The 15,525-nt window shown below is 50.5% G+C and overlaps 4 protein-coding genes across 4 annotated transcripts; 2 read left to right on the top strand and 2 right to left on the bottom strand.

Annotated features, from left to right (window-relative positions):
• Positions 1-1,036: 1,036 nt before the first annotated feature.
• On the bottom strand, positions 1,037-2,063 carry SOD1 (Superoxide dismutase; the record flags this gene model as incomplete). Its single annotated transcript, XM_014689137.1, has 5 exons — positions 1,037-1,059; positions 1,117-1,213; positions 1,276-1,427; positions 1,556-1,735; positions 2,051-2,063. 5 exons carry the CDS (start codon positions 2,061-2,063, stop codon positions 1,037-1,039), a joined length of 465 nt encoding a protein of 154 aa, XP_014544623.1.
• Positions 2,064-5,456: 3,393 nt separating this feature from the next.
• G6M90_00g060530 (uncharacterized protein) lies at positions 5,457-7,002 on the top strand (the record flags this gene model as incomplete). The annotated part of the gene is made up of 2 exons (XM_066130699.1): positions 5,457-5,617; positions 5,685-7,002. The coding sequence occupies 2 exons, from the start codon at positions 5,457-5,459 to the stop codon at positions 7,000-7,002; spliced, it is 1,479 nt and encodes a 492-aa protein (XP_065986823.1).
• An 87-nt stretch (positions 7,003-7,089) lies between these two features.
• On the bottom strand, positions 7,090-8,649 carry psiH (Tryptamine 4-monooxygenase; the record flags this gene model as incomplete). The annotated part of the gene is made up of 1 exon (XM_066130698.1): positions 7,090-8,649. One exon carries the CDS (start codon positions 8,647-8,649, stop codon positions 7,090-7,092), a length of 1,560 nt encoding a protein of 519 aa, XP_065986676.1.
• A 2,135-nt stretch (positions 8,650-10,784) lies between these two features.
• hmgA_1 (Homogentisate 1,2-dioxygenase) lies at positions 10,785-12,296 on the top strand (the record flags this gene model as incomplete). The annotated part of the gene is made up of 2 exons (XM_014689134.1): positions 10,785-11,084; positions 11,133-12,296. 2 exons carry the CDS (start codon positions 10,785-10,787, stop codon positions 12,294-12,296), a joined length of 1,464 nt encoding a protein of 487 aa, XP_014544620.1.
• Positions 12,297-15,525: the final 3,229 nt, after the last annotated feature.

The following is a 15,525-nucleotide window of genomic DNA, read 5'->3' as shown; positions in this document are numbered from 1 at the left end:
GCGCCATGGACAAAGAGACGGCGATGATACAGAGTTTTAAAGAAGAAGCCATGTTTTGCTAATACATGTCACCCGCATCGAGCAATGGTGTCATCAGGCATGGCGTGTGCAACCCCCAAGAGATGCAAGCACCTTAAGACGTACGCAAAGCAAGAATTGGTGTGCAGATAGTCTAGTGCAACAGAAACATCAAATCAGAACACTCACCTAGGAGAATCGAGATAAAAGAAGATGGGGGGTATGGGTAGAATAGAGATGAACTAAGCTCTACTCCAACTTGAAGGAAGTCAGTTGAGGAGACAAAGGCGGTGTCTTGCGGTGCAACTCCGGTCGTGTGCCCTTGAGGCAAGGTGTCACGAATGTTCGGCCCTGTACTGTAACACCCAGTTGGGACACGTGTGGGGTTCAGATGTCGCTGGGCCACTGTGGTAACGGACATCTGGCGTCAGTCAGGGACCTTTCGTGGCGCTTGCTTTGGGTGCTCGAAGTGCCCGAGTTGGTTAATTAAGCGAGCACAGCCCGACCAAGCTGTCGTGACCGCTCGGCGCGGGGCAACAGATGAGGGGCTGTTGAGCTAGGCAGAGAGTTGAAGCTCCTGCGGGTACCATTGACGATGTGGTGTCAAGTGTTGTACAACGTTGTCCTGTAACAGCATTCACAGTTCTTATTCGTGCCATTAACAGAGCCTCTGAGATGCCCCGTAGCTTCCGATGTGGCGCGATGTCGTGTGGCCAGCTCAAGACTTTGACTGTTTGTGTACGGGCCAGTCTACCCACCGTACCCCTCCTCGGGCCAAACCAACTGATTGACAACGATGTCAACAACAGATATGGAAAAGAAATACACAGCTACCCACTGTATTGAGCTCATCACGATGACGAGGGCACAGATGAATCACAAAGGATCATATCAGGATTCAATTTTAAGCCCTAGACATATCAAATCCCAACTATTTTGCCCCTTTTGGCATTATCCAATCTTTTGATACCCCACCATGCCCGGTATTTCCCCCAGCAGCGTGGTGCACGGATTGAACTTAGGAAGAAATGCCAATGACACCTTTGCAACTGTCAGCATACGCTTATCACTACAGAAAGTCGGAGCGGGAATACGTACCGCAAGCAGGTCGGGGACCGGCGTTGCCAGTCTTGAGAGACTCTTCGTTGCCACCCTTGCCGAGATCGTCGGTACCAGCGTGGACGACGACAGTGCGCTGTAGCAATGTTAGCACGGGACGTTGGACAAGAACCTGTATCACCGTAGATGTGGACGTACGCCAATGACGCTGTGAGGGCCGATGAGCTTGACCTGGGAATCCGTCACGGAACCCTTGGCATTACCCTGGGCATCCGTGTTAACGTTGCCAAGGTCACCAACGTGTCGGGCCTCGTCGGCAGGAGCACCATGGGTCTTGCCGTGAGGGTTGACTATTTTAGGAGACGGGTGAGTGAGGTCAGTAATGCAACTCTATCTGGTACAGCAGGGCAGAGCAACGGCCAGCCAGGGCCAGCCACACCCTGGCGAATCGGGGTGTTGCGCCCAGGACAATACTCACAGTGAGGTCCAGCAGAAGTGCAGCCATTGGTGTTGTCGCCAAAGGTGTGAATGTGGAAACCACGCTTAGCATTGGGGTCGTTGCCGGTGATGTCCCAAGTGATGGAAGTGGGAGCAGACTCAGACTCCTGCTCGAAGGTGACGGTACCGCCAACCTTGGCGTCACCTCGGAGTACGGCAACTGCAAAGCGGCATCAATCGTCAGCAGATGTATCCATTTGGACGTGTCATTAGACAGTTGGACAGGGACCGAGGGCCATCAAGGGACATTTGGCACGCTGGGAGCGGTAGGGCTGTTGCCTCCATCAAGGTTGTTTTGCTTTGCTTGGACGCCATTGTCCAACGAGGTTGCTTGGAAAAAAAACTCGCTCAAACAAGCGCGAGCAACTCGCCCCCTCCCCAGACGCAGCCAGCCCAGGCACGGCATCTATAATAAGAGCAACGTGGGGGGACTACATCTGTGTGCCTGGCAGATGGGGTTGGTCGGATGTCTTACCAGCTTTGACCATTTTGGCAGATTTGTTTACGTTTATGTCGGGGAGCTAGGTTCTGGATAGAAATGAAGTTGGAGGAGGCTTGGAGATGTTGAGGAAGAGGCGGAAGTGGAGAGGGGCAGGAGGAGTTGAAACGGGACTTGGATCCGGGCATTGCACCTTGGACACTACACATGGCCTTGACAGAATGGGACATCGAGCTTGTCCAGCAACGACGACAGAGCCCAGAGCCCAGAGCCCTCGAAGACCTTTCTTCTCGCCTCGGAACCAAGGGAACCTGGAGCAACCGCACTGGGCGTGGGTGCGGAGTTACGAGTTGGGAGCATGGAGCTGCATGTGGGGCCAACTGGTTGGTTTACAATGCGTGCACAAAGCTCGATCGGAAGCTCTGATTTCACCATTGCGCACTTTGGCATGTGCACTGCGTCATAATTCGAGCTTGCTCAGTCGCTGGCCCCACTGTGCCTCTGCCGTCATTCTGGTTCTGGCGTTGGCTGACAAATAGAACTAGACTTTTAGGCACATGCATATACTTATGAAGATTGATAACTTTCACAAATCGCTTGTGTGATTCAATGTGCTACAACGTCAAGTTGCGACATTTGACCTTTCGAATTGGGGCTTTCTGGTGGCAGCATCCCACCAGATTGACGGATTTCTCTCAATATGCTGGGACTTGGGTTTTAAAATTACAGCGTGACTGGCCCTCACAGGAAGACGACTGTCAGGGATCCAAGAGATGGCCATGGTTATGCCATATTTACCTATTCGAGAAAAAAAAGGGCTTAGACGCCCCAACTGTTACAAACGGCAATGTCCAACCAGTCAAAGGCGCGGCCAGCCAGCTGCCACTATTTATCAAATAATTGTGTCTCCGGGCATGGAACGGGATTTGATAGTCCACGTCCCGGGTAAGGTGTTTGCATCGTGATCGGTGCCGGGATTCGGCTTCCCCACAATAGCTAGTATTAACTACATTGTACATTCGGGGATCTTGATACAATCTCGCCGGCGGGTTCCGGAATTACCAAAATTCCAACTTATAATAAGCCCGGTTGGTCCCCTGAACTTGACACGCGGACTAGTAGATATCCTTGACTGCAATGCTCATGCGCTAAAGAAGAAGGCCCGATATCATGGTGGCAGTGACGCTGCTTCGCCTTTTTCCTTGGCAGATAGTTGACAGTGAATTTTAAGAGATCTGCGGTTTCCCCATGCCTCCTTTCCTGCTCGTTCCTCGACATGCGGAACAGATATCAGACCAATCGGAAAGAGATCGACTATATTAGCAAAACGGTTTTCAAACGCATGAAGCTTCGGGACAGGGAGAGGGAGAGCCAATAGTGCACACTTATAAGCAGAGTGTCGGGGGTATTCGACCGAGGGCTGCTATTTCTGGATCCTTTCCCTCAAAAACTACGTGGTTAAGCTCGATAATACTCTGGCACGTGTGCGTCTACAGACCATGGGTGGTGAGGTCTCTTAGCCGCCAAACTTACATACACTTCGCCATCTCGATTGACAGCTATGGATTGCATTGAACAGTGGACTGACACTTAAGTCAAGCCATCTAGCTAGGTCATTGGCTTCTTCTATAGTTAGAAGCTAGCTACCTGCAGCCGATATGTAGAATCTTGTAACATCACGAAAACATCGTTAATACAGCCAGCATCTGGTGCGAAAACCCTCATTCAAGGTCTTGACTCGTTCACATTTATAGTCCAATAACAGCCGGGGGCTCTTTGTGTATTTGCCAAAATATTCAATTCTAGACTATATTGGCAAAAATCATGCCAAGAACCTTCCAGCCTGGACAGCGTCGTAATTTTGTCAAGAGCAAACTTTAGAATTTGAAGCGCTTAGATTTTCCTCTCATAACGAATATCGCCTCCTAAATTCAACACGTGCGTCTGTAGCTGCTCATACCACTGCGCTCCGTGTTTACACGTTGCCAGCACCAATGGTAATCTTTGCATTCGCATAATAGTATAGGGAAACCTGCCATGCCAGGACAAAACCTATACCAAGTTACCAATCCTCAAAAACCATTCGCTCCAACAATTCTCCAGTGTCTGCGTGTACTGCCTTCCTTCTTGCCTTGATACCACCCCCCCAAGAACCTCCTGAAGGAGTTAATTCTCGCAAACACACGCTGTACAATGGCATCCGTCGCACCCCGGCTGACTTGGGTTTAGACAGACGCATTCGGTACAGTGGCATCCATCACAACCAGCACGTGGCTCGACTAGGCTGAAGGCAGGATTTATAACCGACAATGCCATGGTGGTGGCAGATAGGAAAAGAAGGGAAGAAAAGGAGAGAGTAGAAAGTCTCATTTTGGCGTTTCAAATGTGGAAGAGCTTGGGAGAAGTATATTTTATTCAGAGTTGCTTGGTAGAACAGAGCACAGGTCGTCCATCCTTCTACTTTATATACTCGTCCCTCATGTAGAAGACGTCAATTGGGAAGGCGGCTGGCTTTCAGATGTTTTCTGTCTTTGTGGATTTGATTCAAGCTTGCCGGCATGATTCACGTAACTCATCTTTGTCGTTTGCTCATTCAGGACGCATACATTTCTCGCAAACCTATCCATGCATGGGCCATCCCGGCTTGCGGAAAACTTGCCAAGCTGGACGAACTGTGCAGATCAAACATGCAAGTGGGCCGAATGACGGTGACGATGCCGTCGATTTTCGGTGAAGCTCACCATCGGTCATCTGAGAGGCATCTTTCCAGCATCGTGATCAAGATGCTACTTGGCAACTCGGTGCAATCGTGACCATACGACTCGATGATACGAGTAGAGCAGTCCCCTGCAAGAGACGTCTACGGCAGCGATGGTCCGGCCCCGATGGACCTTCAGAGGCTGGGATCCAGGGACTCCCTACCAGACCACATTAGATTCGTCTGTCGTCTGCCAAGATGCAAATATGAACTCTTCATACCTCTTTCCTGGGCATACTGGTGGGATGCTTCTATACGCGAAAACCAAGTCGGCTTTTCTAGCTATTTTAGGAAGCTGCGAGATGTCGTTTATCAGTTATTACCTGACGAGGCATAATTCCCATGTTCAATGATGGGGTGCTCATGAGTCGTGGCAGATTCAAAGTATCAATTTCTTTGAGTGTAACACAACTCTGATTGCCTCCTCAGGAGCGAACCTCAGGATACTATAGCACGCCCAGTTCAAGCCCGTTCTCACAAGTCAACCGCATGCTGACCGTGGAGGGATATGAGACACGGGATATTGATGGCTTGAAGCGGCATGCCGTTTTAGAGAAACGCCCCCGCACGGAAGTGACAAAAGCAACCTCGCATCTCGAGTTACACAGCATACACCCATCCCGTCAAAATACAAAGTCCCAGTGGCGATGCAAATGGTGAATCCTCCTCCCCTGTCTTCACATCATGCCCGGGCTCCTCTGTTTCTACAAGCATCGCTGGGCGAGGGCCCAGTACAGCGGTGCTTTGTGGCTCAACGTCTTTTCCTTTACACTGCCCGCTCTGTACGGAACACTTGTGAAACTGTGGGTTGCGAATATTGATCCACGAATGGTTGTGACGACAGAGTCTGCTGGCCCTCCCCTGCTCTGCACTCATCAGTGATCACTAGACTTGGCTGACAAAAGGCTGAAGCACGTACACATACATCACGACCATCGCGGAAGTCGTAAACGATGGCCTCCCCCGAGCAGCATGGTCTACCATCGGTGACACCACGGCGCCCTACACCCACCGCCTGTCCTTGACATACACCCTCATTCTTGCCCAATCAATTCTCGGCCTACTCATGTCCATAGTAATCCTCGTCGCCGCCAGGGCTTTCGCCAAGAGCTTCGTGCCCGTTGAAGTGCGCCTCGGCAGCATAACCTACGTACGGATCAGCGCATTTTCCGCCCTCGGCAGTGCCATCGAGGCGGCTGTTAATGCGTCAGCGAGGCCGTTGGATCGACCTGATATTCCCCTTTTGCTGAGCAGTATCAAGTTTGCGGTCAATATCGTATTGGACATGTTGCTGATTTCAACGTTTCATGTGGGACGACACACGCCCAGTGTGAATATGCAGGCTGGTATTCAGGTTACTTGTAATCTGACCGCTGCATTTAGTGGCCTGGCGTACTTGCTTGCTGTGCACCGACGCCGTAAGCAGGGGAATGGGGAAGAGTATGAGGAGGGGGAGCGGGAGGGAGACGAAGGAGGAGGACGGTCAACGACACCGAAACCCTCGATTCAAGCGCTCTTGAAGGTCCTGGGTCCACGTGGAATGCCGGCCTTTATTGAATCAGCAGTTCGGAACGCTTTATACCTCTGGTTGATTGCCAACATTACCAGCTTGGGAATAACGTACGCTACGGCATGGAGCGTCTTCAACACCATCCGCTGGGGCCTTGTCATGGTTCCCGTTTCTGCACTCGAGGCAACAACATTGACATTTGTAGGGCACAAATGGGGCATCTGGAAGAGACGGTCTGCCGGTGTGACCAACGTCAGTCTAGGGAGCTTGCTCGGTATTGCCCGACCGGCGTGTAAGTCGATTTTCATTGCTTTGGTTTTTGAAGTTCCTATCTGCGTCTTTCTTTCCTTCTGGGGAGCACGGCCTTTTGCAAAGTTTCTTAGTAGAAACAACGACGTCGCCAAAGTGACAGCCCACATGTGGAAGACTATTGACTGGTGCTACATCTTGTATGCCGTTTCGACGCAGTTGGCTGCTGTTCTGCTGGCAACTCGACCAAAGTGGTATCTCTGGCAGAGTTTGGCAAGCAACTTGCTTTACGTATTGCCTTGGGCCATTGTTTGCCAGGTAAAACATTTGGATGAGAGCAATGCGTGGACGTATCATGCACTAGTCTTTGGGGGGAGCTTGGTGTTTAGCTTCTTTTGCGTTCCCATCGTGCTGTGGCTATGCGCGCGGGATCTGAAAACTGGAAGAGCTCATTTAGAACCAGTGGAGTAGTGAGGCCAGTCATGACAGATATAATCGGTGTGACAATTGTTTTGCATTCTGTGTCATAAGCCTGTTAAACAAGAACCATGCGATTCGTCATGTCGTTGCGCTTCGAACAATATTAGCACTTCTTTCATCTCTCGGTACAATTCGACACTGAAAAGGCTTTGGATGACTTGTCAAGCCATTAGTAAGCTCTACTTTGGGTACAACCACCTTTCCGTTCTCATCTCTGACTGGTTCAATGTTCATAGTGCTTAGCATGGTTGCTACCACTATCCAAACACTCGCTTCTGCGAGGTGTTTGCCGACGCATACTCTACGGCCATAACCAAATTGGCCAACCGGAAAAGGCTCCCCTAAACCGCCGTCTTCTTCGGTCGCATATCTATCGGGATTGAAGTTATCCGGTTCTTTAAATGTCCGTCCATCGTGGGTCATGGCTCGGGCATTTGCACACACGAAAGATCCTGCAGGGATGAAGTAGCCATTATAAGTGTCGTCTTCCAATGACTTGTGTGGGATTCCCATAGGAGATACAGGACACCATCTTAATGTTTCCTGGACGATATAGTCAATGTACGGGAGCTGTGGTCTATCATTGAAATTTGGAAGTCTGTTGCGGCCGGTAACCTTGTCCAGTAGACCTTGTGCTTTGGTCTGTATCCCGGGGTGTAGGAGCATGTTTAGAATAAACACAGTTATAGTTGCCCATGTTGTATCTTGGCCAGCTGCAAAAACAGCGCCAGCTGCTCCCTTGATATCGTCATGCGATAACTCGGGCTGCTCACCCTTTTCAATTTGGGCTTGTCTCTGGTCAACCATGTCTTGCATAAGAGAATCAGGCATTTCTTCGGAGGCCAACACAGCATCGAAAGGCTTGTCATGCAAGTTACAAATGGCCCATTTCCAATCCCTGGCAAATTTGAGCGAACGATCATGAAACCAAGACGGTAAGGAGTTGAGAAATGGGAAGAAGTCGACAGGAGTTCCTGCAGGGGCACCTCCATGAGCTAAAGCGTAGCTAGCGTCCGCAGCAACTTGGATGAATGGGTCGTTGTCCTGTTCCACCTTGATGCCAAAGCCGATACCGAGAACAACAGCGGTAGCAAACCGTCGAATAGCGGTATCCCACAAGGTAGGTCTCGCAAGTATGCCTTGCAACATCAAGGCAGTTTCCCGTTCTTGGACCGGGCGGTATTGCACAATATTACTTTTTTGGAAATTCTTCTGCAGAATTCGACGGTGCGTCCTGAAAGTCTGTCCCCAGGGTAAGAAGGTAAGCGTTTTGCCCCATCCCATGATTTCAAATAGGACAAATCTTGGCCTGTCACAATAATTGGCACCTCGTTTGTCAAGCAGGTCAACTGCGGCACGGACTGAGTTGAGAACAATGACTGGTTGGCCGAGGACATGGAAGGATAAAATGTCCGACTTGTATTCCTCGGACCATTTCATATAGGCGTATTCGGGGTTATCTGTCGGGATAACACGCAAATGACCCAATATTGGTTCTCCAGGCGGGCCTGGGGGAAGCGGGAGATGCCCACGACCGCGCTTTGATAACAGCTTTAATAAGTGGTATCCAACTAACACGGAAATAGCAACAGACACAAGGGTAGAGCACCTGGTGGTCAGAAGCGTCCAGAAATCCATGGCGTCCCAACGTCCGCTTAAAAAGCCCTCCCCTTTTCCCTCGCCCGTTCAGGCGTTGGTCGGTAGACCTCTCCTGTGTAATGCAGGCCAGGCCTCTACCGGCAAAATTCACCGTAGAGCATAGAACTGAGTGAACCACACTCGGACAGGCTATCAAAGTCAGACAAGACAACCTCACACCTACGGCTGCTCACGCCCGCAACAAAGAGTCTTACTCGCAGTTGGGAACCCAGTCCCTAGGCAGATCAACCAATGGGGTAGGGCGTGTGGGCGATAGCGGTTTGTGTCGGGGTGTTGGAAGTACGGTGTGGAGAGGCGGTCCTGTATCACTGAAATATGGACGTTGTATGGCGAAGACAAAGCACGATGGTGACACGAAAACGAAGGCGGAGAGAAGCTGTTGGTGGCTTTGCGAGACTGGCTGACAGATCCGTTCTAAGGAGGTACTCCGTACCGAAGGTACACAGGCAACTAGAAAGTGCTAGGAATTACTCCGTAAGGAGTCAAGAGAACCTGCCAACAGCACGGGCCAAGCTACAGGTGATGTGCCTGCGTTTTTGTGCGTGCACAAGTGGGCATCTGCGGACAGCTGTCCATGTATGACAGCTCGCGGCAGGCACACAGCCTGACCAAGCCAAAGCCTGCTTCCCTTTCCTTCCTCGTTTGTTCCAGAGTCGAGGCTCAACTAACGCTCGAGAGTTACTTCAGAAATAGGCCTCCTGTCAAAGCATTATCATTCTCGAATTCGAGTCGCTTGTTTTACAGCACCATGATTCACTACTGGGAACTAGCCGGCTAGGTGGTATTAGATTGTATCCCCCCCTGTTCGCTAGGGTGCTTGGGTGCTATTTTCGGCAATGCTGCGGTGAGAACTTGAGATGGCAGCACAGGACTCCAGTCTTGATCGTGACAACAGGGAACATTTGTTAGCAAACGGCATGATGATTTTTCACGTCGTGTCATACTGGTCCACACCAGCATGAACAGTGAGCTAGAAGGCGGGGGACACCTCCGCATGTTACGGGTCATATGCCATTTAGCCGACAGCCACATTTTCACCTCCGCACTTCATGTCTCAACACAGGATGAGGCTTCTTTATCTGGCAAGCTGAGCCATCATTGGACACTGGATTCATGCGGCTGGTTCTGTATAGGGCATCGTTTTCTAGGTGCAACCACGATGCCTTACGGAGATGATTCGGAGCCAGGCACAACGGTCTAGAGACCGGCAATTACGGAACATGGGCACCAAAGTCCATACCTGTCGACCATTGTGCCTTTGGTGTGCAGCCAGGCGAATCGAGCTTTTCACCTTCTCGTGCGCGTAGATGGTGACTCGGGTACGGAGTACGGACTGGCTGGTAATTTCGAGGCTCCCGAGTCCCGACCACCATCAATCTGATATCCAACTGGTTTCCGCACTAATACAAGTTCGCCCTTGCACGGAATCGCTCCGTGCCCACGCCTAATCGAAATGCACGATGTCCTGCAGTGTGATGATAACCGAGAGGAGCCCTGCAACATGCACTATGGCCCATTGTCTCTGGCTTGCCGCCGGCAAGTCTGCGCTCCAACGCCAAGACCAGCACCACATCTTGCCGGAGGCAAAGTTCAAAGCCACATCAAAAAAGTCCTTCTGGCAGTCTGGTGGCTCCAGGTACAGCGGGCGTGATATGAATTTTCGCATGGCTAGGTTATAGTATAGCCGGGAGGATCATAGAGCTGTTGTTCAATTCATTCCACATGTCGATGCCAGTATATCAGGGTCTCTAGAGGTTTGGCGGAGTGAAGGACCCTTTCTCTTGTGTTGAGTCCTGCATCGCGAGACACCTGGGACATATCTCTTAGGCAGTCTCGAAATTTTACCCAATGACCAACACATGGACCACTTCACCATCAGTTATCGGTCAAGAAGGCGCAGTGCATCCTCTGTCGGCAAGGATTCCGTTCTAAGCCAAGTTCAATAGAGGACCACCACTGTTTCCATGGTAGTCCGATTTAAGCTTCTAGTCACTCATTTTTAGTGGCGTTTTAGTACCAGACAGCATCAATTCCGTCGTGAGTGATAAGAAATCGCTCGCGCCCACTCCGCACCGCGCCTTATTTGCCGTCTCAACTGTCTTGCCAAAGCAAATATGGCGGAGGGCAAGATGACTGCCACCGCTAAAGCGGCCTTCTTGACAAACACTTCTGAAGCAGATCCTCACTCGTACCAAATTGGATTTGGGAACCGGTTTGCATCAGAAGCTGTGCCTAATGTATTACCCAAAGGGCAAAATGTTCCTCAACGAGTGAAGTATGGTTTATATTCAGAGCAGTTGAATGGGGCTCCCGTATTGAGCTCTAGGGATGCGATCCGACATGTATGGATGTACAGGATTCGGCCGTCGGTGGCTCATGGCCGCGTTTCCCCAGATCCTAATCTCAATGTGAATGTGAGTTTCTCGAGAGATGGTTGGTGCAATTCTAACACGATGTGGCAGATCGAATCTTGCTTCTCTCCATCGAACCACAACGTGGAGTTTGTCGCATCACAGCAAGCATGGGATCCATTTCCTATCCTAGAGCCTATTGAACATGGATCATCATCTGCTGGCACCGACTTTATCCAGGGTATCAAGACCATTGGCGGCCAAGGAGATCCCACCCTTAGAGAAGGTGTCGCGGTCCATGTTTTCTCAGCGAATATCTCAATGGGACACTCGGCATTCTCCAACAACGACGGCGAATTCCTAATTTTGCCTCAACACGGCAGACTAAATATACAAACCGAACTGGGCTGGATTATGGCACGTCCTGGAGAAGTCGTGGTAATTCCAGCTGGAATCCGTTTTCGTGTTCTTCTCCCAGATGGGCCGGTAAGAGGCTATATACAAGAGGTTTTCGGTACGCACTACGAACTTCCGGAACTCGGTGTCGTTGGATCGAATGGCCTAGCACTCCCGAGGGATTTTGAGTCTCCAGTGGCTAGTTTCGACATTGATGACACGCCATGGACAATTACGTACAAGCTGGCAAGCACCTTGCATAATTGCAAGCAAAACCACTCTCCATTCGATGTTGTGGCATGGCACGGCAATTTGGTTCCCTACAAATACGCCATGGAGAAGTTTGTCAACATGGCAAATGCAAACAAAGATCAAGCCGACCCGACAATCTACTGTGTTTTAACGGCCAAATCCAAAGTCCCTGGTGTATCACTCAGTGACTTCCTAGTTTTCACAAAGAAATGGATCACGGCAGAAGATACCTTTCGGCCGCCATACTATCACCGGAATATGAGCACTGAGATTATGGGTTTGATATATGGAAAATATGGTGGATCTAGTCATGTCTTGGATGGTGGCGGCCTGAGCTACGAAGCGAGCTACATGCCCCATGGCGAAACGTACGATACGTGGAAAGATGCCACCACTCGCGAGTTGGAGAATGTGATTATCTGTGAAGATACGATGGCGTTCATGTTTCATATCAGCGTGCCGGTATTGCTTACGAAATGGGCGACACAGGGCGACGGGTCCAAGTACCTTCATACAAGTGACCCCCATCAATGGGATAATTTGAAGGCCCATTTTTTGGATCACTTGGAAGAAGTCAACACGGACCTGAAGGCCGCTGGACTCCCGATGTTAGCACAGCATAACTGACTGATTTGGCTGTTAGATGGCATATGAACCTCGAGAGAGCGTCTGCTAACAAAAAGTTTGTGGTGTCTAGCAATGCATGTATTCCTCTGAAAGGATATTAAAGTCGGTTTTCAACATAGCATGGACTAGCAAATATATTATCAACTCGATTTTTGCTTTCAGATACAGATTCTTCAATCTATCTCGGTTGAGACATTCGATGAGTGTCTTGCATGGGTGCGAAGCCTACGGCCCAGGCCCGACTGCGTTGCAAACTGAGCTCCAAGCGTAGTATTACATGTGACGTTTGACATTAAAGCTATAGTCTTAGAATGAATCAAGCTCCAGTCACCGCCTCTATTCCATGGTTGTATGTTGTGAACAGTGGATTTGGGGGCCAAAATACCCGTTGGTCACACTGACTCACACACTAGCTTCCCTACCGAGACCAGTTCACAATGTTGAAAGTGTTGGCTGAAGACTAGCTTAGCTCGGTATTGTATTTGTGTATATTCAAGGGCGCCGTTTATTGGTTTGACAACGAGTCAGTCGATGGGCCAATGCTGCGCCTGAACTGGTCGTGTTGTTGTTTAACTTGCGGCGACATACCACACTTCATTACAACCGCCAAAGCTGGAAGTTGGTGACACTGGACGGGAAATGATGTTAAAGTGAGGTGCGATTTCACACTTTTATTCACGATGGTTTCCAACTCGTACGCCACGGTCAGCTGTTGAATGTCTTTCCCACAGATGTAGAAGAGCGGAGAGTTTTGTTGCTAAAGAAGACCTTGATGTGGTGGTGTAGGGTTGACTGACTTGCCTTCTGCGCAAAGGAGTGAAGAGCACGCCGCTGACAAGAGATGTTTAATGGGGTAATAGGGCGACTTCTTTCTTGCTAGTGGCTCTATGGATGTTGTGCTGGACATTGCCGCGTACTTACTCAAGCTTCGCCTTGATCGACAGAACTAGCGGGCGATTTATTGCCGGCGGAAATCGCAGCTATTGCCGTCAACATGCTATTTTTGAGTAATTACCATCTACGCTGCTAGGGCTTAGACCGCAATGGTTTTGCCTCGGGTCCGGGCGACTCGGGATTTATCCTACTGACCGATGAGGCCGGACACGGAACTTACATGGCCGGAATCACGGTGCCATCCTGCTGCGAACCCAAGTGCACATAGGAAGCGTTGGACGAGGATAATCCTGGAAGGAAGAAGGTTGCAAATACAAGCTTATTGCGAAACTCCGAAATGGTTGGCGCTAAGGCTGAATCATGTCATCAAGAAAATAGCAAAGCAATCACAGAGGCAGCAATCAATACAGTACAAAACGTGATACCAGAAACGAAACATACTTGAAGCATAAAAATTACAAAAAAATTGGCCACGTACGCAAAATCATGTGAACATACGTAGCCCTGCCATGAATGGATCGGCGTCGCTGCAGTTACTGCAAAAGCAACCAGACGATTTTCAAGCCCGGCTGGCCCTGCATCTCGAGGGCCGAATATGAATCAGCAGCCAAACCGACCCAGAGCGTTCTTTCTCTTTCTCTTCTTCTTTTTAATGAATTTGACAGCCAATATAGACGTCGTAAGCCACGTTTCAGACCCTGCTTTTTTCTTACCCTCCACGTACCCCAGGGACAACAAGCAGCGAATGCCTTCTTCCAGCGGAGTCGAGACTCGTTGAAGAAAATGTCCTGGTTCGACGCCGGTCGTTGCGCAACGTTGCAATGACAAATGGCGAAGCCTCGGAGAATATCTGTCACTGTCAACAGTTTTCATCATCAAGTACTCCGTATTGTCTGTTTCAATGTCAGGCTGGTGTGTGAACTCGTGTGAAACTGTTGGCTGTTAGGAGAGCCCCTGACAACGAGACAAAACATCACGGTTCGTAATGGCGTCCAAGCGCCTAGTCAAGCGTACGATTCGTACAGCACGCAATAGTCACAGTCACGGGTCAAGTAAAGATGCATGTGAGTAAATTCACTGAGAATAGAATGACTCAAAGAAGGGGATTGGGGACGTTTGCTGCTCGGCAGACTCTGATAGGTTGATGAGCAGCACTCCAGTGGACGAGACTGGAAGGTGCGACTGGAGAGAGTTTCAGCGACCGTCGTCACTCGTCATGCCAAAGCAACCCAAGTACGGAGTACTACCAGCCCAATACCCACAGGCCTCCAAGCCTCCTGTGGCGGCGACGTTGCGGCTCTGTTCAATTGCCAAGGGAAGGGGCGCCGCACACATGTCGTGCTGCATTTATGCCCGACAGTAGTACGGAGCACTGAGTACTCCGTACAGGGCCAGTTTGATCTCTAATAAGCGACGTGGGCTTCGGAGCAGAAATGATCTAGAAATTCTGTAGTGCTCTGTATAGCCAGACCCTTTAAACAGTGGCACTCCGTACGGACTTTAGGAAACCAGAAATGCTTCGACGTCTTGTGTGCAAACATGTGATGAGCTTCAACATGGATGGCTAGCATCTCGGTGTTGAGGCTTCAAATGTTCCCCAGGCGTCGCCGACTGGTGCACCGCCGCAGCTCTCTCCCTCAGCGTTCCATGTCGCCATTGAATGCGCAAGTTTGTGGTACGAATGCCCATCCGTCAAGCGTCATCCAGCGTCTGGGCACTTGCTCAGCCACAACCACAACTGTTCCCCATAATTGCCTCGCTTCCTTCAGCCCTGTCAATATTGCAGAAAGGTCCTTTGTTGGAGTTGGAGATGGGCGAGCCGCACAGCCACTTGGCACGGCTTGGCTTCACGGAGTAGGAAGACAAAGCTCGGGAGTTCCCATCGTGTTTCCCATCTGCCACATGTATGTATGTAAGCAATCAGGCCGGACGAGAACCCCAGTTGTGCAACAAGAGTTGGGCCAGAGTCGCAAAAGTGCAAATCGCAGCCTGGAACCCAGCTTGAACCCTTCCATGTCGCTTGACATGGCAAGGGCTGGACCTTCCTGCCCCCGCTCACGTTCGTCAGGCAAAGCGCTTCCTCAACCAGAGGCGACAGCACACGCTTAATCTGTTGTAAGCATCCAAATCGTGGGCGCCCACAATCAATCAAGCAATTGACCCATGCGTCTCCGCAGAGTCGAATCCAAATCCGATGCGGCTCTTGGCGGCCAATACCACCAGCCCAGCCGCTGCCCGCCTGCATCCTATCCAAGCACCGACTTCTCTCGCTTCCTCGCTCTCGGCGGCGCGGCGCGACAACATTGACCCGCGGGGTTCAGCCGTCCCACGACAC

The sequence above is a fragment of the Metarhizium brunneum genome, chromosome 3, assembly GCF_013426205.1.
Source record: "Metarhizium brunneum chromosome 3, complete sequence".
Classification (NCBI taxonomy): Eukaryota; Fungi; Ascomycota; class Sordariomycetes; order Hypocreales; family Clavicipitaceae; genus Metarhizium; species Metarhizium brunneum.
The sequence above is the reverse complement of the archived record's forward strand: the minus strand, read 5'-3'. Positions and strand labels throughout refer to the sequence as shown.